This window comes from Fundulus heteroclitus, chromosome 5 (assembly GCF_011125445.2).
Source record: "Fundulus heteroclitus isolate FHET01 chromosome 5, MU-UCD_Fhet_4.1, whole genome shotgun sequence".
Lineage (NCBI taxonomy): Eukaryota > Metazoa > Chordata > Actinopteri > Cyprinodontiformes > Fundulidae > Fundulus > Fundulus heteroclitus.
Window position 1 is genome coordinate 26,601,657 of NC_046365.1, and position 20,651 is coordinate 26,622,307.

The window sequence follows — 20,651 nt, forward strand, 5'->3', positions numbered from 1 at the left end:
GCCTTGCATTTTTTTTTTCCAGAGAAGAAGAAGAAGCGTCATTGCCTTCATAGTTAAAAAGAAAAAAAAATGTACACGTGATTTTGTAAATATGCAAAAGGCACACAAATAAAAGCTGCAAAAGTGCTTTCGGTAAGTTTAGTAGGAGTGTGGTCAAGAAACTGGACTTATTTCATATGGAGCCTGACGTCGGCGCTGAGGTCATCTCCATAACCGCTGTTCATTGGATAGTCCTCACGTGACCGGAAGTTAGAAATGGAGCGGTTTCAGTAAAAAACGATTTGAAACGTAAACAAGTCGTCCGTGTCTTTTCTCTATGGTTTTATACGTCAACAAGTAACGTTGCTTAAAGGCAACAATCCTCGTTCTTGACGGCGGCGAACGACGTGTGAGGAAATGAGGGAGCTGACTGAGCAGCCCCGGGTAAGTTTACGGTTAGCACCAGTGGTTAGCACAAGTAGCTAGCTCGCCGACTGTTGTTTTTTTTTCGTGTTGCGTTTAAGGACCGCGTTTTCTCTTCGTTCCCAGCTCGGGCAACGTGCCCATTCCTGCCTAACGCAGCTGTGTTTGCGGGTCGGCGGTGGCAGCAGGAAACGCGCGGCTTTGATGCGGGAGTAGGGACGCCGCCATGATGGATGATTCGGAGCTGGACTTCGTCGATCTCTGCTCCAAGTTGCTGAAGCGGGTCCGCAAGAAGGCGGCAGACCCGGGCAGGCAGAGCAGGGAGGCAGAGCAGCGGAGCTCCGGCCACGCAAGCCGAGGGAACAAGAAGGAGACCAAGAAGCAGGATGGGGACCGCGGCTCCAGGTCTGCAGCCTCCCAGCCGGTGGAGGCTGGAGGAAGTGGGTGTAATTCAGGGGATGCTGGCCAGCCTTCAGCCGGCGGAGGCCTGAGGGCAAAAGACAAAGTACTCCTCAGGATGCAAGCGTTTAAGAGGGCTTCTCCACAGAGGATGAAGCACGGAATCGGACCGGCGACCTGGGACGACTGTGCGCTGACTGCACAGCAGCAAAAAGCAGGTGCCTTAAAAAAAAAAAAAACACGCCCCTTCAGCAGCTTCTGATTAAACATGATGCCATCATGATGCTTTTAGTGTCATTCCAACCTCAAACTGCAAGTGGGGTTTTAAATGTTTCTCAAAGAAATCTGAAAAGTGCGGCGCGCAGTTTTATCCAGCTGGCTTTGGATGGGATTTTATTTAGGAGTAGCCAAGTAAAGGGGCTGAATGCAAGAGGGGCACCAGAATTATCAGATTTATGTTTAAAAAACAACAACTTTACCATAACTCTTATCTATCCTCAGATAAGCCATCGTCCCCCCGCTCTGGTCCCCACCCTGTTAACCCCGCGGAGAGTGATGAGGCCGTGGCGCTGCGGCTGCAGCAGCAGCTGGACAGGGAGGCGGCAGAGGCCCAGGTGGTGGACCTGGAGGACGGAGGCCTCTTCTTCTGTCAGATCTGCCAAAGAGACTTATCACACATGAGCTCCGAGGGGCGCACGCAGCACCTCAACAGGTCCGGACACTCGCTTTTGTTCCATCTCATAGCTGAACCCGTGTTATTCACCACTTTGAAACGTCCTGTGCTTTGTAAATAAATCTGCCTTTAAAAAAAAACACCTTAGGAAGAACCAGGTGTTCATGGCTGATCATTCATAAAACTTTACGTGGAACCCGTACTAAAAGTGTACATGCGGCAAAAAAATATTCAGATTCATAAAATTATGCACACACACCAGCACATAATTTCCCTTCTTAGATCACACCTGTACCTGAACATCTACGTACCCGGCTCCACCTCAGCTTCTGGCCACTACTCGCCCAGATTGGACAAGTGGTCAATGCAAAGCACCTCATGGATGTTAATGTGGATTTAAAATGGGTCAGCTGATTGTTTTTATTGCTTTTTTTTTTGTTGTTTTTTTCCCAACTTGGTGACGTAGCAACCGTGGAGTAAAAGCAAAGACACTTTGGGGAAATTTCACACAGACGCGTTAATTAAAGGTGTAAATCAGAGGTAAAAGCACAAATGTCCACGTTCAAAGAACCCGTCAAAAATAGCCCCCCCTGCAGGTTAGAACAAAATGCAAAATCCTGGGGCAGGAAATATTTCATACCTGAAACCGCGTCTCCTTCTAATTCCTTCTAATCTACAAGGACTTCCAGCACTGCCAACGCATCCACCCACCGCGCAGCTTTACGCGCGAGTGTAATTGACGGTTTACAGCAGTTAAAGTGACAGCCTCACACTTTGTCACAATAATCTGTTAATATGTGGAACACGTCACCCTGGTGATCATCGGGGATATATATTATATATATATATATATATATATATATATATATATATATATATATATATATATATATATATATATATATATATATATATATATATATATATATATAATATTATAGTTATGTCCCCAGCGTGAGCATGGGGACATAACTATAACTCGGCTCTTTGCTGATGATGAAGTCGATCTATGATTAAAGTCTGATACGGCGTGAAGTTGAGCGTCTGAGAGGAATCGTCGTGCAGTTTGGCTGCAATTCACCACTTCACCGTCTGCGTCGCCAGTTTCCCCCGTCTCCAAAACGAGCGTAACACCTGGGTCAGAGCCGCCGCGAGGAACGCACATTCTCCTGTCAAGTTTTTATTTTTTTTAAATAGATCCTAACTTTTGCGTGGAAAGTGGCGTACGCACGCTTCAGGCCCCGATTTGTGTGTACGCAGGCTTAATAAATGAGACCCCAGATGTTTACATACGGTCACGATCAGCATGAATTCTCATTTATGCTTTTAAATCACTCACTTTTCAGTGCTAAAAGCTTTAAAAACACAAAACTGCAACTCTTTTTCCCCACCTGAAATTTAAGATTTTCTCTACTCTGCTCTGGGTCAGAGTTAAGCAAAATGATCTGACCTCTTCCTCCCACAACATCGGTAGAGCTCATTGAAATCTGCTGATTTCCTGGCAGGGATTCACACACACTGCAAAAACGGAACTAAAAACAAGTGATATTTCCTTAAAATTAGTGTATCTGTCCTTGATTTTGAGCAGGTAAACAAGATTATCTGCCAATGGAATAAGACTTTTGCACTAAAAACAGGAACAATTCATCTCCATCATCTTATTTCAAGTGCAGGATGTCTAATTATCTTATTTTAGGGATCAAAATACTCATTCCATTGGCAGATAATATTATTTACCTGCTCAAATCTAGGACAAAAACACAAATTTTAAAGAACATTTTACTTATTTTTAGATCCATTTTACAGTGTTAGGGGTTGGTCCTCCAATCCTCCTTAGGGTTGACGTTGGGGCCTCCCTGGAGACGACATTAAGCGGCTTCATGGCTCAGAAACCAGCTGAGTAGGAGTATTCGTAAGAACTCCCCTTCCTTCACTGTTCTAATCAGGTTCTGTGTGCCAGTATTGCAAACAGCAGACCAGTCCCGCAGCATGTTGCTGCCACCACCAAGCTTGACTCTTGGTACAAGTGTTCTTAAGTAAAAAGCTCTACCTTTTTATTTCTAGAGGAGCCGGGTTATCAGGAACTGCTGGGGACTCACAGGCTTCTTCTATTTGCAGGTGTCTGGACCAGAACGAACAGAGCGACCCGTCTCTCCCTCCACCCTCTGCTGTCCCCGACTGCCCCATCTGTGGCAAGAGGTTCAAGAGCCAGAAGAGCCGCTCCGGCCACCTGAAGCGCTGCTCTGCAGACATGGGCGTCCCGCCGGCGGTGCTGCTGCAGGCTCTGCAGCGACAGGCGGAGGAGAGTCGGAGCTCCACCACCGCCAACGCTCGGTGAGGGCCTCTTGGCGGAGGATGCAGCCGTAACGCCGTTGTAACACAAAGCTGAAGAAGCGGGTTTTCCTCTTTGCAGGATGCAGCCCGGCGGCAGCAAAAGGAAGGCTCCTGCTAAGCCAGAAGAAGCAAGGAAGAAGAAGAAGAAGAAGAAGAAGACGGACCCGCTGGATGAGGAGACTATGGTGGCTCTGGCTCTGTCCTCCTCCCTGCAGGAGCAGCAGAAGGAGCAGCAGGCGCCAAGTGGTCCGCCGCACGGCTGCATGACTTCTGTGCTCACATGGAAGCCAGACGCTGGTACTGAGATTTATTTATATGAATAGATTGTTCCTTCTTGTGATGAAAATGTTGCTTTTTTTTGTTTGGTTTACAATAGTAGGTCAGTGGTGTTGCTGTCCAGGAGCGTTCCCCTAAAGCAGGGGTGTCCAAGCTTTTCAGTACATAGGCCAAAATCGTCAAGTCAAAGGAACTCGAGGGCCTAAAAAATTAATACAGAATTAGGGCTGAACAATTAATCGCATTTTCAATATAATCGTGATTTAAAAAAATGCAATTTCCAAATCGCAGAGGTCTGCAATTTTTGGCTTTGTAACAATTAGGGATTTAGACACGGTCCCTTAGGTGTCAGTAAAATGTTTGAAGTGGGTTTGCCTCCACATGGAAGGAGGGACAGTTGCAGCAGTGAGAAAATCTAACTTTATTACTTGTTTTAGAGTTTATATAATCATACATAGCATTAAGTACAGGTCAGTCAGTTTAATACATAGACTTGCTTGTTGGTTGCACTTTATGTTCAACAAGGATTGATGTCCAATTAAATTAAAAGCTGTTCTCTTGAATAATATTCTGATCAATAGAAACATTAAAAGTTCTTGTTTTAAATAGTCCTTGTTTACAAACATCTTTATTTAGAGGCCATTTTTGTTGCTTGTGGTTAATGCAGAGAAAAGTCAAAATTGCAATTTTGGTTGAAATATATCGTAGGCAGAAGGCAATCATTACTGCTCTGAGTTTAGATGCTGTGGGTCTTTTAGCAACTAATCCGCACGGCGAAGGAAATAAATTGATTTGTTGTTTGTATATGTTTAAAAAGACATGATAAATTAAACTGGGGGGAAAAAAATCGCATTAAATCGCAATATTAAGAAAAAAAATCGCAATTAGATTATTTTCCAAAATCGTTCAGCCCTATACAGAATTACAATTTTTTTTACCTGCTCTACAAAACAGGATCATTTTAAATCAGTTAGTCCGATTTTCTGTAGGAATTGAATGTCTAAATCACTGTAGACCCAAAGGTAAAAAAGAAGGGTTTTGTTCATTCGTCGTATTAAAAGATGGTCCTCCGGTTTGCAGATTATTTTGAATAATTTAATTTCACCCTCTAACAATATTAAACGTTACTCTTTTTGGTTTAGGAATATAAGAACGGTATTTCATAATAGAATTCAAAGCAGATTTTAATGCACCAAAGTCGGCGTCTGAGTAATTAAATGTCATCGGATAGGTGTTACTATGAAATTAAAGAGAACGTCTAAAGTCTGTTTATTAAAAGATGAACACTTTGTGTCGTACTTAACATTAAACAATTGAGAATTTTAACTTTTCTGTCCTTTCCTAATTTAAAAACTAAAATCTTCCATCTGCATCAGCCACCTGTACTGGTGGGTTAGAGTTTTTAAGATTAATATCATGCCTTTAACATTGACTTTGTTTTAAATCCTGCACTATTCACTCATCTGCAGCCATTTCAAGAGAAGAAAGAAAGGAGAAGCTTCTAGTCATGAATCCACAGCGGCTAATTTTCCTAAATCTGTTACAGCCTTTTTCCAAAGTAGACTCTTTATTGCCTCAGAATTTGACGCACAATAACGATGAGATGACAAAAGCTTGAAAAAGGTTTTTAGCCAAGATGCTTCCTGTTTCCACTCCTCACCCTTCAGATGTTTCTGCGTCTCAATCGGAGTCCGCCTTTGGGGCATTTAGTGGATTCCGCATGACTCGGAAAGGCCCACAATTACCCAGAACAAAGCTCCAGAGTTGACGCTGCACGTTGGAGGCCGAGCCATCACATGGAGTCCAAGAAGTTGTCTGTGGTCCTTTAAGGCCAGATTGGTGGCGGCAGAGGTCTGGGGAAGGATTCCAGCTCCCAGTGAGCACAGAGGCCTCCACCATCTGCTGGTGGTAGAAGTTTGGAATGACCAGGGGGTCTTCCTGCAGAACAACCCGTTCGTTAGGGACGAACCTAGCCAGATGTATTTCGCTCCGCCTAGCTTCACTCACATCCATCTGGGTCATCTCCCATAGAGAGTGATTTCTCCAACCAATTTTATTGTCCAGCCAATCAGGAAGCAGGGCTGGAGTTTCATAGATGTGACGTAGTGGAGAAGCGACCGTGACGTGAGACTGTTTTGATTCAGACAACAATGGCGGCTCGCATCGAGGAAGCAAGCGTTAACATTGATGCTGCTATTTCTTCTGTGTTGTCCAGTCTACCTAATATTGTTTCATTAAAAGAACATCAGAGAACGGCTCTGAAGGCTTTTGTTGGTGGAAACCATGTTTTCGCCCTTCTCCCGACCGGATTTGGCAAGTCTTGTTTTCCGGGTCGTGCCCGCAGCGGTTAGCGGGAACCATATTAGGAGGCCTTTAGTCCTCGACGCGGTCGGCCCGGGATCGACTCCGACCCGCGGCGCTTTGCCGCCTGTCTTCCCCCCTCTTCCTGTCAGCTCACTGTCAATAAAACGCGTGCCACTAGAGCCGCAAACACATTTAAAAAAAAAAGTTTTGTTTTTTCCTGCGTCGGTCTCATCTGCGTCACGGGTTAGCTTCAGTGTGAGTGGTTGAAATAGCACGTCGATAAAGATGACAGACAAGTGGCTTATCTAATCATATGCAAGGATTTTTGATAAGGTCCAGTCTTCTGAAACGCCATTCCTATGGAGAGGTCCCAGATGGATGAGTGGAGCTAGGCGGAGCGAAATCCATCTGGCTAGAGTCAGGTTAGCAAAGAGAAGCGGCAGGAGTAAACCAGGCGCCCGGCCGACGCCGCGGCCATGGTGAAGCATGGCGGTGGCAGCATCATGCTGTGCTTCAGCAGGAGGCTGTGTGCTCTTCTGTTCCTGTGCTCTCTTTTTGATTCTTTTTTTTATTTTTTTTATTACTAATTAATTAGCAAAGGCTAACAAGATAACCCGTGTCACCGTCTAATGGTCAACAAGGCAAGGCAAATTTATTTGTATAGCACATTTCAATACAACGTGCTTTACACGACTAAAATATAGGAAAATAAAACGGAATAAAAGCAAGTTGGAATAAAATGTAGAAACAAAATAAAACATGGGGAAACTAAAAACAAATATTAAAAACAGATGGACTGCAAAGTTGAACTAATGATGTTTCAGTAAAACAGTTTCACTAGAAGGCAATCCTAAACAAATGTGTTTTTAATCTTGTTTTAAAGCAACTTTTTCTGCAGTTTTACAGTTTTCTAGGAGTTTGTTCCAGATAAGTGGAGCATAGGAACCAAATGCTGCTTCAGGGAGCACAAAACGAACAGATTTGATCCCTTTTGGAAGAGCTCTGTAGGAAAATATGGAGAAAGCGAAGCGCCGTGTGAACTGTCCTGTTGTTGCTTCTCCCCTCGTTCTGCAGCCAGGAGACGTGTGAAACATAAGAAGGCCGGCGTCCCTCGCCCCCCGCCTCTCCTCCTCGTCCAGGACGCAGAGACGGCCCTGGCGAGGCTGCAGGAACGAGTCTCCGCCCTCCTGCTCCGCCGCCGGGCGCCCTCTCCTCCCACGCCGACGCGCCGCCCCAGCAGGCTGCCCGGCCCGACGGGCGCAGCGCCCCTCTGGACGAAGAGCACGCTGCCGGACGGCGGCGCCGCCCGTCTGTCTGATTTCTACGCCGCCGAGCTCCGGCACCTCTTTGCTCCGCTGGAGTCGGCGAAGGTGGAGGTGAGTCTTCATGCTTCACTGCGAGTCGTTCCGCCGTGTCTTACCTGGACTTAAAAGCTGAAAGTCTGCCTGTCAAGGTTCAGTTCATCGTTGGATTTCAGGCAGTTTAATGTTTACATATAACGCACGTAGATACACAGATTAGACGAGCGAGGCACTATGAGCTTATCTTATGATCTAATTGTGGTCCTCTTTTCCAACTTTTAGACGGATGCAGACTTATCGAGCACCAGCGACAAGCCGGAGACGTCTGTCCCGCCTTCCTGCTCCCAGGCTGCGTCCGCCACCAGAGAGCTGCACGCGGGAAGCCAGGCCCTCCAGGTCCTGATGGAGCTGGCCGAAGACGGCATGACTCTGACGCAATCTGGATACTCTGACAAAGGTAAGACCTGTCAATTTTTTTTGTTGTCAAACATTAAACGTGTGAAATATTTGCAACCAGTGTCCGAAATTAACTTCCTGATTCACCGGCCAAGTTGGCCGGTAGATGTAAAAAAATCGACCGCCCAGGCATGTTTTTTACCGGCCAAAATATTAATCCTCACCAGACCTCTCAATTTTTACCAAAAATTAAAAGTGAGATTATGTTAATTTTTTTTTTGGGGGGGGGGGGGCGTGGCTGACTGGACCCTGGAAGAGAAATCTTTGTTTCTTACCTTTTGATAGGAAAATATTAAGTTTATTATAAAAGGCACAATATGAATGATCAGATTCACATCCAGGCAATAAGAAAACACTACAGATTATCATTATTCTATCCATGTTGGTCTCATTTGTGAATGAGGCAGAGTTTCAAGCCTTTAGGGTCCAACACTTAAAGCACGCTGCCACACTTGAAGCACGCTGGGTTCACGCTGCGTCTTTACGCTGATCCAGCTGCTGGATAAACAGTGGGGAAAATGCATAAATGAAGACTGAAGGGCTCCTTTAGAGGGGAGAGAAGGAAAAATGGGTCTGAGCTAAAGCCCCCGATGTTACAAGTTCCTTAAAATGACCCTTAAAAGTGCGCACCTAAATTATATGTAACGTAATTTTGCGCACCTGAATTCAAGCGCAAAGCAGTGGTCCACCGAAGCACCGCTGGTTCTGTCGTTAAAACCAAAAGAGCATGAAACCCAGCTACTGACTCTCCTATTGATTTCAATTGGGACATTTTGGTACTAGTGGAAGGACATTAAACGTAGTGATTCACGTTTTGAAGGCTGGCCGCTGATAAAATCCCCATGGCTCTGAGAGGGCGGGGGGCAGTAAGAGCGGTGAAGCACAGAGACGCAGCGCACATAGTTAAAAAAACACAGAATAAATAAGAACGAAACTTATAGACAGACTAATTGGCGTTTTAGGATGCATCTGGTTAGCAGATCTGTTTTCTAATGCAGCGTGCAGCCATGACTGGTTCTGAATGAAGGATTTATCTGGGAGCCGCTCTCCCCCCTTACCTCCTGCTCCGCAGAAGGAGGAGTTTAGACTGAGCTCTGGATGGACAGAGCTGGGAACATCCGCAACCAAGATGGGTTTTGTTATTTTTATGTTATTTTTAATTTATTTGGTACAAACATTTACTCGCCACGTGGCAGCTAGCCCTCTGAAATTCACTCGCCAAACGGGAAATTTACTCGCATTTGGCGACTGGCGAGTGTTAATTTCGGACCCTGTTTGCAACTAGACTGGGGATGGGAAGGAGCAGGAAGGATGCTGTAAAGGGAATCTGGGTTATTCAGAGGCTGCGTAGCTGTCTGTAGCAGCGTTTGGTCCTGATCGTCTGTGTTTGTGCAGCCAAGCAGCTGAGCGGTTTCCTCCAGGAGGAAGAGTTGGCGGGTCGGGCCGAGCCGACACAGGACACCAGCAGCAGCAGCAGCCAGGCAGCAGCCAGGCGGTCAGATCGTCCAGATGCAGACAGAGACGGAGGGATCCACGAGTCGGTGAGGCGCTGTCATTCACTTCACTGGGTTAAACTCGCTGAATAGATTCAGTACACACAAGGGTGATGTAATTCAGTGGTTTTATTGTTGCTCATAATGATTGACTCAATATTTGTCCATAAATTTTGGAAGTAATTTAACATTTTTCACATTATCAAAACTGTCTGTTTTTATTTGTAAGGATTCTGATTTTTCATGCATCTCATTATACAGGACTGTCTTAGAAAATTAGAATATTGTGATAAAGCTCTTTATTTTCTGTAATGCAATTAAAAAACATGAAATGTCATACATTCTGGATTCATTACAAATCAACTGAAATATCACAAGCCTTTTATTGTTTTAATATCGCTGATTATGGCGTACAGCTGAAGAAAACTCAAAAATCCTATCTCAAAATATTAGAATATTTCCTCAGACCAAGTAAAAAAGAAAAATTATAACAGCAAAACAAAATCAAACATTTGAAAATGTCCATTAATGCACTCAGTACTTGGTTGGGAATCCTTTTGCACAGATTACTGCATCAATGCGGCGTGGCATGGAGGCAATCAGCCTGTGGCATTGCTGAGGTGTTATGGATGCCCAGGATGCTTCAATAGCGGCCTTTAGCTCATTTGCATTGTTGGGTCTGGTGTCTTTCAGCTTCTTCTTCACAATACCCCACAAATTCTCTATGGGGTTCAGGTCAGGGGAATTGGCAGGCCAATCAAGGACAGTAATGCCATGGTCAGTACACCAGTTACTGTGAGAATCTTATGTCGTCTCTTAACCACTACCATACTTGTGATTTAGTTTACTGAACCAAGCTGAGTGTTTTTCAAGGCTCAGGAAACCCTGCAGTGTTTCGAGTTAATTAGACGATTCAAGTGATTAGTTGAATAGCCTACTAGTATACTTTTTCACGATATTCTAATATTTTGAGATAGGATATTTGGGTTTCTTAAGCTGTAAGCCATAATCAGCGATATTAAAACAATAAAAGGTTTGTGATATTTCAGTTGATTTGTAATGAATCCAGAATGTATGACATTTCATGTTTTTTAATTGCATTACAGAAAATAAAGAACTTTATCACAATATTCTAATTTTCTGAGACAGTCCTGTATATTCTAACTTTTCACGTTTTAGCTACGCCTGATGATTTTGCAGATTTTTTTTTTCTGGTAAAGTTATTCGTCTATTTGAATTGGCCGAACAGGACGGCACACGTTTGTCTACCAAATGTCAACGGCACTTTTCTCACATCTTTTTTTTGTTCCTTGTTTTTGTTGTAAATCTCAACCCAGGAGGAGTATAAAAGGCCGTGTTGCGTTTGCGGCCCAGCCTAATGTGTCGTTCCGGTGTTTTCCCTGTAGGTGGCGCTGCTGTCCAGGCTGTCTTCAGACCTGAGCAGCATGGTGAACAACCCTCAGCTCAGTGATCTGCAGCTCCAAGTGGACAGCGGCGAGGTCTTCTTCGCACATTCCTTCATGGTGTACGCTCGCTGCCCCCTGCTGGCGGAAATGGTAAAAGCATTCCTGTTTTTATTGATGCTTTATTACCAGTCGTTGGTTTTGAAATAAAATAACGTTGTTTACACAGAATAGCTGAACTAGCGCTACTTAGGGAGCATTTTTGCAGCACTCCCTACCAAAGTATCTTGAGATAGTTACTTGGTATATGGATACTTATTTGGCAGACGACATTTGCACTATGCACTATGACGGTACAAATGTCATTTTAATTTTTTGTCTTTTACTGATTTATTTCATCTGCGTTTTTCACCGCGGACCGATCTCACAACAGAAGTTGCCTAATTTACATTGTTTACGTTAAGTGAGATTATTGTGGGTTTTATCTAATCCCCCCAGGGTCAAAATGAATGAATAATTCAGGGTTCCTATGCAAGCTTGGAAAACCTGAAATTTGATTTGATTATTTTACAGTCCTGGATAAGTGTGGCAAGAAGAAAATTCAGTCTTAAAATGTTTGTTTCCAGACTGAAGGATACAATTTTTTTTATGATAAAATTAAATAATTTCTGGATGATAAATGTTTTTTTATATTTAGATAACACCTTTTATTTTACCTTTGCCACATTAAAGCTTAAACTTATGTCTAACCTATTGATTATTTGGGATCATGGAGAATCTCTTATTTGGTTTGCTATGGTTTTCCTGTCAGATATGTGCTTCCTAAACAGGTATTTTTACCAAGCAACATCAAAGCTGTTAAATGTTAACAACCCTTTATTTAAGGAGTTTGTATTTACTGTTGAGTAATCCATCTGGATTTTCTAAATCTAAGCGTACTGGATCTAGATTTGTTCATAAACCGAAAAAAACGATGAACTCGTACTTTTTCATTCAGTAAAACAGCTTGATAAATGTTCTACGGATCGTATAAAAACCGATGGACTAAAAACAATTTAGTCGGAAAGTTTGACCTTTTAGAATGGACAATTTTGTCGGTGCCTTAATATTTGGCCAAACGTCCTTTCACAAGTTGCATGCTGACCGTCCATTTTAGTCGCTTCTTGCGTAACTCTGGCCAGATACCCGACCACGTTTCGTCCTGAAGACGGCGGCACCATCTCGGTCCCCGGCGGAAGAGGGTTGTCAGATTTATGCCAGAAGCTTATTTAATGCTCCAAAATGTCTTCTTTTTCCCTGCAACGTGCTAAAGGCCACTCATCCAAATAGTAAAGAGGAAGTATAAATATAAATGTATTTGAGAGCATATGTATAAATTTTTGGCTCTGTGGATTACAGATTAAATGTGTGAATCGTTGTGTGATCTTTCCACCATGCGAGAAAAAGTAGTAACTATTAATTAAAAGCCTGAAACTGGAAGAGCTCAAGTCAAATAAATGTAGTCTCTTCATCTTTTTATTCTCCCAGTTTCTCTGCGCTGCATTTACTGAACCTTAGACGTGGAAATTGACTTGGTTTCTGCATTTTAGGTTGTCAGTAGACCTTATTATTGTCATTATTTAACTGTTTTTCCCCCCCCCCCCTTTTTAAGGGTGAAGATTCAGACCAAAATGTGCCTAAAATGCTGTTTTGACGGAGCTGAACTCGATCTTTCGCTCCTCCTTCCAGGTGCATGAGAGCGGGTTCGGGGTGCAGGAGGAGGGCGCGCCCGCGGCTCAGAGGGTGCTGCTGAGCGACGTGCCGGGCCCGGCGGTGTCGGCTCTGCTGCGGTACCTCTACACCGCCCGCTGCTCCGTCGCCGCGGCGCTGCGGCCTCACGTGCTGGAGCTGGCGTCCAGGTTAGCCCAACACACCAGAACACGGGCTGGGCGGGCCGTGCAGCTGCAGTAGGGTCCAACACAAGAAGAGTTTAGATTTTACATTGGTTATACATGGTTTTTAAAGTTTTTTTGACAAAGAAAAAAAAGTCTGAAAAATATAATGTCTATTTGTGTTCGACGCCAAAACAATGCCCCGAAAATAAAATCCAGATCAACCAGCTGCCTTCAGTCAGTAGTCACCTGCATAGTAAATGGAGTCCTGCTGTTCTGTGACGGCCTCAGAGGTTTTAAAGATCCTAAGCTGTAGGTGAGATGCAGAAGGAGGAATTTTGGTCATTTGAGTGCAAAGGTGAACATTTCGTACCTGCGATAATTCGCGAAATGCAACATTTGACAAATTTAGCATTGGTGGCAGAATCACGCAGTCAGGGAAATTTACAGCGCTTTTCTAGTCGTACAATAAACTCAACATGCTTCACGCTCTGCAGCCACATTGACCCAATCACAGTCGCTACTGCAGACGCGTTCATACACAGATATGCAGATCAATAGGCAACATGTGGGATGAAGCTGGACTCGCACCAGCAACCTCTCAGTTGCAAGATGACTGCTCTACCCACTGGTAAGAGATGACTATGTGTGAATGGCCCAATTCCGATCTTTTCACCCCCAAAAATCCGATCTGAGCCGCTTCCATATGTGCTGCTAATTCAGATGCGTATTGATTTTTTTCAAAGCGTCCACAGTCTGAACGGTCATGTCGTATTTTATCCGTCTCTCACGTCACTCTCCTGTTTCTCGCTACACATCCACACACAGCAGCAGCAGCCAGCGCTCCATAAAAGACCGTTATTAATATCTGTGCTGCTTTCTTCTTGCCTTAATTAATCTTGCTGTGATGTCGTCTTAATATTGTCGGCTCCCGTTGCTCAACAGCTCTCTAATAACAGCGAGGAGAGATGCCGGTTGGTATCTGCGTTTTTTTATTTATTTTTCAAGGTTTTCTTTTTTTAAAACAAAACTTTATTGAACACTTCTAGAAACAATTAAATTCACAATAACATCCATAAACAGCGCCCTGCTGTGTGATGCCTCCTTCTGTAATCCGAGCATGTGGGTTGCTTTGCTCTCTTTAACCGTTCTGACAGCAGAATGACGACGGTCGCATTTAATAATAAAATGAATGGCCACCTAAAAAAATAAATTAAAAAAATCTGATTTCAGCAATAAAGATGCATTGAGCATCAATACCTGCAGTGTATAAATATATACACTGCAAAAAGGGAACTAAAAGTAAGTAAAATGTTCTTAAAATTTGTATATATTTCCTTGATTTCAGCAGCTAAATAAGATTATTTGCCAATGGAATGAGAATTTCTATCCCTAAAATAAGATAATTAGACACCCTGCACTTGGAATAAGGTGATGGAGATGAATTGTTCTTATTTTAAGTGCAAAAATCTTATTCCATTGGCAAATAATCTGATTTACCAGCTCAAATCAATGAAAAATACGCTAATTTCAAGAGGATTTTACCTACTTTGAGTTCCCTTTTTGCATTGTAGTGAAGGTTAACCTTTCAGCAGAACAGCGAACCTAAACTTTCAGCCTGAGCCACAATGGAAGAGCGTAAATTAAACCATATTCCTGTTTTTAGATCGGCCCAGTCAAAGTCCAGACCTAAATCCTGCTGAAGCAAGACCTAGAAATTTATGTTTTAATTTTTAATACTTTTGTCTAACATTTACTTTTACCTTTTTTCTTTGGCCTGAGCTCTTCTCCTCGTTTCTGCTCGTCTTCAGGTTCGACCTGCAGGAGCTTCAGCAGCAGCTACTGCTGCGTGATTCACAGCCGGAGAACGCGGCGGGCGACCAGCCCGACCCGAGCCGGGAGGAAAACGTCTGCGACCAAACGGATCAGGCCTTCATGGAGCTCATCCGATCCATGTGGCACGAGGAGGACGAGGAGGGAGGCGACACCGGGGACTCGGACGGCGCAGGGCGGCTGGAGGAGGGCCGACGAGAGGAGGAGGAGGACACCGCAGGCGACGGAGAGGAGCGAGTGAACGAGGAGGAGCTGGAGGAGATCTACGAGTTTGCTGCCACACAGAGACAGAGGGAGGAGCGGCAGAGCAGCGTGGAGCAGGAGGAGGAGGAGGAGGATGCAGCGGGTACAGACCTGCAGCCTGACCCCGGGTCAGATCCCAGCTACAGTCGCCTGTTCTCTCAGTCCTGGGGCGTCTACGATGACGCAGCGTCTAAACATTCAGGCAGGAACTTGCTTCAGTCATCAGCGAGTGTCGTAGACGAGCTTCCCCCCAACCTGCCCTCCCCAGGGCCGTCCCCGGGCCGAGCGGCCCACCGACCGGTGACCACTGAGAGCCAAAGTCCTCGCCGTACCCGCCTCCCTCTTTCGCCCGATTCCCCCGCAAAGAAAGCCGAACCCGACCTCATAGTTCTGTCCGATTCCAGCGAAGAGACGGACGCAAACAGCCGGCCTCCGCCTCAGAGCTACACAGGCATCAAATCCAGTCACACCCCGAGTCCCAAAGACTCTGCTGGCAGTTTGGAGCTCAGCCCCGATCCGGCCGGCTGCTCCCCAGAGCTCTCCTGGCTGATCCCTGCCACGCCTCTCCAGGCTGGCCGGGACACGAGGACCAGCTCGGTGCAGACCGACAGCAGCATGTGCAAGAAGCTTTTCCCAAGAGAGGGCTCCCCCCCACCCGCCTCGCCTCCCCAGAGCAAAGGCCGAGCCTCCAGCAGTCCTCTTAGACGCTCAGATCTCAGAGTTTCTCCCATAAAATGTCGGAGCGCCAGTGAGAAAACCGAAGTCTTTGCCGCCCGCCTTTCCTTCAGAGATCCCTCACAGCGAAGGTCTCCTCTCCTGCTGAGGTTTCCGCCGTGCAGCAGCACCCCGCTGCACCCAGAGCCCCCGCTGGCCCCCGTCCCCCCGGCCGCCTGGCTGCTCCACGGGGGACCGGAGGGGCAGGACGTTCCCGGGCGAATGACAGAGAGGACTTCCTTAGAAAGCCTGGAGGCAACAGAGTTGGGGAGCTTTCATCTGTCTCCTCTATCCAGCCCCTCAGATCCGCCCTCCTCTTCTTCTCACGCCAAATCCGGCGTCCAGCACGGTCTCCAGAGGACAGCAGGGAGGGACGAGCCAGAGGAGATGAAGGGAGACGTATGTGGTGCAGATGTCCTGGAGTCCAGTTTCCACCAGAGCTTCATGGATGAACCTCCGATAGCGTTCAATGATTCCTGGGGACCCGACGGCCACGCAGAGCCCAGTCCAGGCGGCTTCAGCCTCAGACTCAGAGAGAGTGGAGAGTCCAGCCCGCCAGAGAGAGCCGGGTCCTCCTCCGCCTCCAAGCCGGCGTCCGATAGCAGCAACCAGAATCCCGCCGCGGGCCCAGCCTCACCGCTCACCGGAGATCGACAACGCGCTCCTGGACTCCAAAATATGGGACAGCTGGGAGGGGGATGAAGAAGAAGAGGAGGAAGAGCAGGACCTTCCTCTTTCTCAAAGGCTGAACATGGACGCGCTGCTTAAAACTCCAAGTAAGTGCTGCCATTTTTAACCACAACCTATTTTCTCTTCTGAAGCTACAGGCCTCTCAGTTAATTTAAAAATTACTCCAAATACTAATTTATCTGCCAGGATGAGAATGTTACTTAAGAACCACTAAAACGGGAGTTGATCATGGCTTTATGTGTCCAGATGTCAGTCAGTCTCTGGCAGCCTCTAAAAGGAGGGAGCGGCTTTTCTAACCGCACCTTAGTGGAAAGTTGAGTGGAAGGAAAACGTGCAAGAAAGACCAGAGCGCAAGCAGCAGAAAGAACCTCAGCTTTGAGAGGGTTGTGAAGCAAAGTTTCAGGGTTTGGTTTTCTGCAATATTCACATTTTCTAAGAAACCAAACTGTAAACTATAAAAGTCACGATAAACAAATGCTAGGAATAAGTAACCCACTGCCCAAGGAACCCTACAGGTTTCACTTTTGGAGTCGAATTACTGAAATGAGTTCACTGTTTGTTTATATTCAGTTTTTTTTAGATGCACTTATATTTTAGATTTCAGTTTACTAAAAGAGGTCAACGTAGTTGTATTTAAAATGTATCCCAAAGAGTTTAAGACACCACGCCTCTGAAAAAGTAACTTAACAGGCACCACAAGTTAAATATGGCGGAGCATCTGTGATGCTGGGGGCCTTTTTAACACGACGTGTTTCCACCTTCCTGGAGCGATTGTTGAAGAAAAACCTCAATATTTGACTCATTTGACAAAAGCAAAAACAACTGACTGGTGTGTAGTTGGTCGTTATAGATTTGAATTTTCTCTTTTTCTTTCTGTTTTTTTCTTACCTCCCTTACCCTTTATGGCTCGGGGGGGGGTCAAGCAAAGCAAAGCTGTTGGTTTTCTGATTGACTTAGGGTAAAGTATACAATCATAAAGATGCTTCAGTTACTTTTATATTATAGGAATGACGACCTAGCAATAAATGTGACAAAGTAGGGCTGGGCCATAATTCAATAATACATATGATCGACAGACGTGTATCGATGATAGGAAAAAAAAACAGGTCAATAAAAAGTTCATTAGATAACAGTTTTCCTTCCTTTTGCATTCTAGTCATGTTGGTTAATATTACATCCTCCCAACCAATCACAAACACAGAACCAGGAACCAAGCTCCGCCCCCTTCAAAGAGTTCAAAGAGCACCTTTTATTTTTTTTATTAGTTTTTTTTTCTTCAAACCTGCAGTTTTGGGAAATGGTTGGTTGAATAAAGGGTTGAGTTTGAATTCAGTGTCTGTTCTTTATCTAAAAATAAGTCGCTAAGCGACAGCATAAAATGGCCAAGGCTGCACTTAAAATATATGCTTTTGAATTTGTTGATATTTATCGATATGGATCAATATCATTTCTACTTTATCTATATGCTTTTTTGTCTGTATCATCCAGACATTTTATTTAACCAACTGAATAAAAATTCAAGGTAAATATTGGATTTCTCAGTCTGAGAATCTGTTACTTTTGTTATTTTGCAGTAAACGATTTATAAAATGTTTTTACTTTTTACCAGGGTTACCTATAAATGGGGAGGGGGGGGGTGGTTGCTGTAGTATCGTCCGTTTGCTGCTGCTTTTCTAAATTCTTCTTAAACTCTTCAGTCTGTAAACCTGAAGCTGTCCTCCTGCTTAATGTCTCCTCAGAACCGTTGAAGCAGAGACGGCGCCGCTCCGTGGTCCCCATCACTCCCATGCCTCACTACTCTGACATGGACACACCGGACCTCAAGAGCAAACTCAGCAGGTAAGCTGGTTCACTCTCACCTCCATCAATGTCCTAATAAAGGTTCACACACAAGCCAGGTTGGTCCCCCCCAAAAAAACCCGATCCTAATCAAGGGGACTAAGTCGCTCTGAGTCTCTTCCTCTGATCCATCACCATGCCTTTAATGTTCTCCTGCGTGCAGCTTCGGCGTGCGGCCGTTACCCAAGCGTCAGATGGTCCTCAAGCTGAAGGAGATCCACCAGTACACCCACCAGCTGGCCAGCTCCGACTCAGAGGAGGAAGAAGAGCCCCCCCGGGCGAAGCCTCCGCTCAGCGGGGCGGCCTCCTGCGCCCAGACGGGGCGGTTTAAAGAGCCGAGGGCGCCTGCCACCACCTCCCCCATCAAAGCTGACCAAGAGGAGGACGGCGAGGTGCTCTCTGCCTCTCAGGGCTCCAACACCTCCTCCACCGCCGCCAGCGAGGAGTCCGAAAGGTGAGCGGAGCCCCAGCTCTGCTAATGCAGCTACAGCGTCTATTTATAGCTTTACTGCTGCAAAAAAATAATAATTCTGTATATTTTATTAGGTATTTATTTCAAAACACAAAGCGGTGTAAAAAATGGTTTAGGTGGAAGGAAAATTGTGTTGGTTTTCCAAACTGGCGTAAAATATGAATCTAAAGATTGTGGGATGCATTTCTGTTTAGGACCGCCGACTTGTTTGTAGAACCTCAGCGCAAAGTCCAGCGTTTAGAGTTTGCTGGTGAAGATCACATTTCAAGTTATGTCTTAGATTTTAATGTAGTTCTGGACTTTGACTAGGCCGTTCTAATGCATGAATATGCTTTTATCAGAGCCATCCCACCACCACACGCCTGCAAACGTTACAGTTTTCTTCTTGTCACGCTCCCGTAAAGGCCAGATTTATGGAGCGCACGAGTATTAGATGTCCTGCCAATGGATTCTCCCACCTGAGCTGTGGATCCTTGCAGCTCCTCCAGAGTTACCATCGGCCTCTAGGCTGCTTATTGGATTCCTGCCATGTCTTGGTGCTTTTTCCAGTTACAGACGGTGAATTGAACAGAGCTCTGAGCTATTTAAAGCTTCTGTTATAGGGCTGAACAATTAATCGCATTTTCAATATAATCGCGATTTAAAAAAACGCAATTTCCAAATCGCAGAGTCTGCAATTGTTTGCTATGTAACAATTAGGGAATTAGACACGTCTATTAGGTGTTGGTAAAATGTTTAAAGTGGGTTTGCCTCCACATGGAAGGGAAAACAGTTGCAGCAGTGAGATAATCTAATTTTATTACTTGTTTTAGACTTTATATAATCATACATAGCATTAAGTACAGGTCAATCAGTTTAATACATAGACTTGTTTGTTGGTTGCACTTTATGTTCAACAAGGATTGATGTCCAAATCAACTAAAAGCTGTTCTCTTGAATAATATTCTGATTAATAGAAACATTAAAAGTTCATGTTTTAAATAGTCCTTGTTTACAAATGTCTTTATTTAGACGCCATTTTTGTTTCTTGTGGTTAACGCAGAGAAAAGTCAAAATTGCAATTTTGGTTGAAATATATTGTAGGCAGAACGCAATCATTTCTGCTCTGAGTTTAGATGCAACTAATCTGCACAGCTAGGAAACAAATTGATTTGTTGTTTGTATATGTTTAAAAAGACATGATAAATTAAACTGTAAAAAAAATAGAAAAATTGCATTAAATCGCAATGTTAAGAAAAAAAAATCGCAATTAGATTATTTTCCAAAATCGTTCAGCCCTATTCTGTTATACCGTAGTTTTTTAAGCTAACGTCACTTTAAACTTCTCCACAGCTTTTGACCTGACCTGGGGAAAAAAAAAAAAAAAAAGTTTTTGTGACTTATTGAACGCTCCCCTGTAAATGCCTCATCAGGTCCAACCCCGAGCTGGTTCTCTCTTCTGACGGCGACTCGGAGAGCGAAGGCGGCATCTCGTCCTCCCAGGCTGCGTCGCGCCTGCAGGACCGCCTCCAGGCGGTGCGCGCCTTCATCCTGTCGGACTCCAGCCTGTACAGTCGGATCCTGCAGTACCGGCCCTTGGTTCTCTCCCAGCTCCAGCAGCAGCTCAAGGCGGCGGGGATCCGCCTGGGCGCCGCCAAGCTGGCCGACTACCTGGACTCCCAGTGCATCACCTTCACCACGGCCAAGCCGGGCCGCCCTGCAGCCGCACGCAGACGGGCCAAGACGGGGGGCCGGGGGGCGAGAGGAGGGAGCAGGAAAAACGGCGCTTTGAAACTTTAACGGAGAGATGAGACAGATTTGTCTGGAAGCTAAAGTTATAAAGCGTTTACTCAGGTTTAAACTTTGTACATAGTTTTTTTTTTTTAAAAGGTTTAGGATTTTAGGAGATTGCTTTTCAGATGTTGCATTTATTATAATGTTAAAATAAAACAAGTGTTGTACCGTTTCT

General features: G+C 44.9%; 1 protein-coding gene across 1 annotated transcript; it reads left to right on the plus strand.

Annotated features, from left to right (window-relative positions):
• Positions 1–214: 214 nt before the first annotated feature.
• Positions 215–20,648, plus strand: slx4 (SLX4 structure-specific endonuclease subunit homolog (S. cerevisiae)). The gene is given in 15 exon segments (XM_012866919.3): positions 215–423; positions 529–1,019; positions 1,303–1,513; positions 3,593–3,808; positions 3,888–4,105; positions 7,463–7,764; positions 7,972–8,146; positions 9,541–9,686; positions 11,045–11,194; positions 12,770–12,939; positions 14,724–16,331; positions 16,333–16,478; positions 18,132–18,231; positions 18,395–18,685; positions 20,116–20,648. Coding segments are annotated over 14 exon segments (4,491 nt in total). The 5' UTR covers positions 215–423; positions 529–628; the 3' UTR covers positions 20,483–20,648.
• The last annotated feature ends 3 nt before the right edge of the window (positions 20,649–20,651 follow it).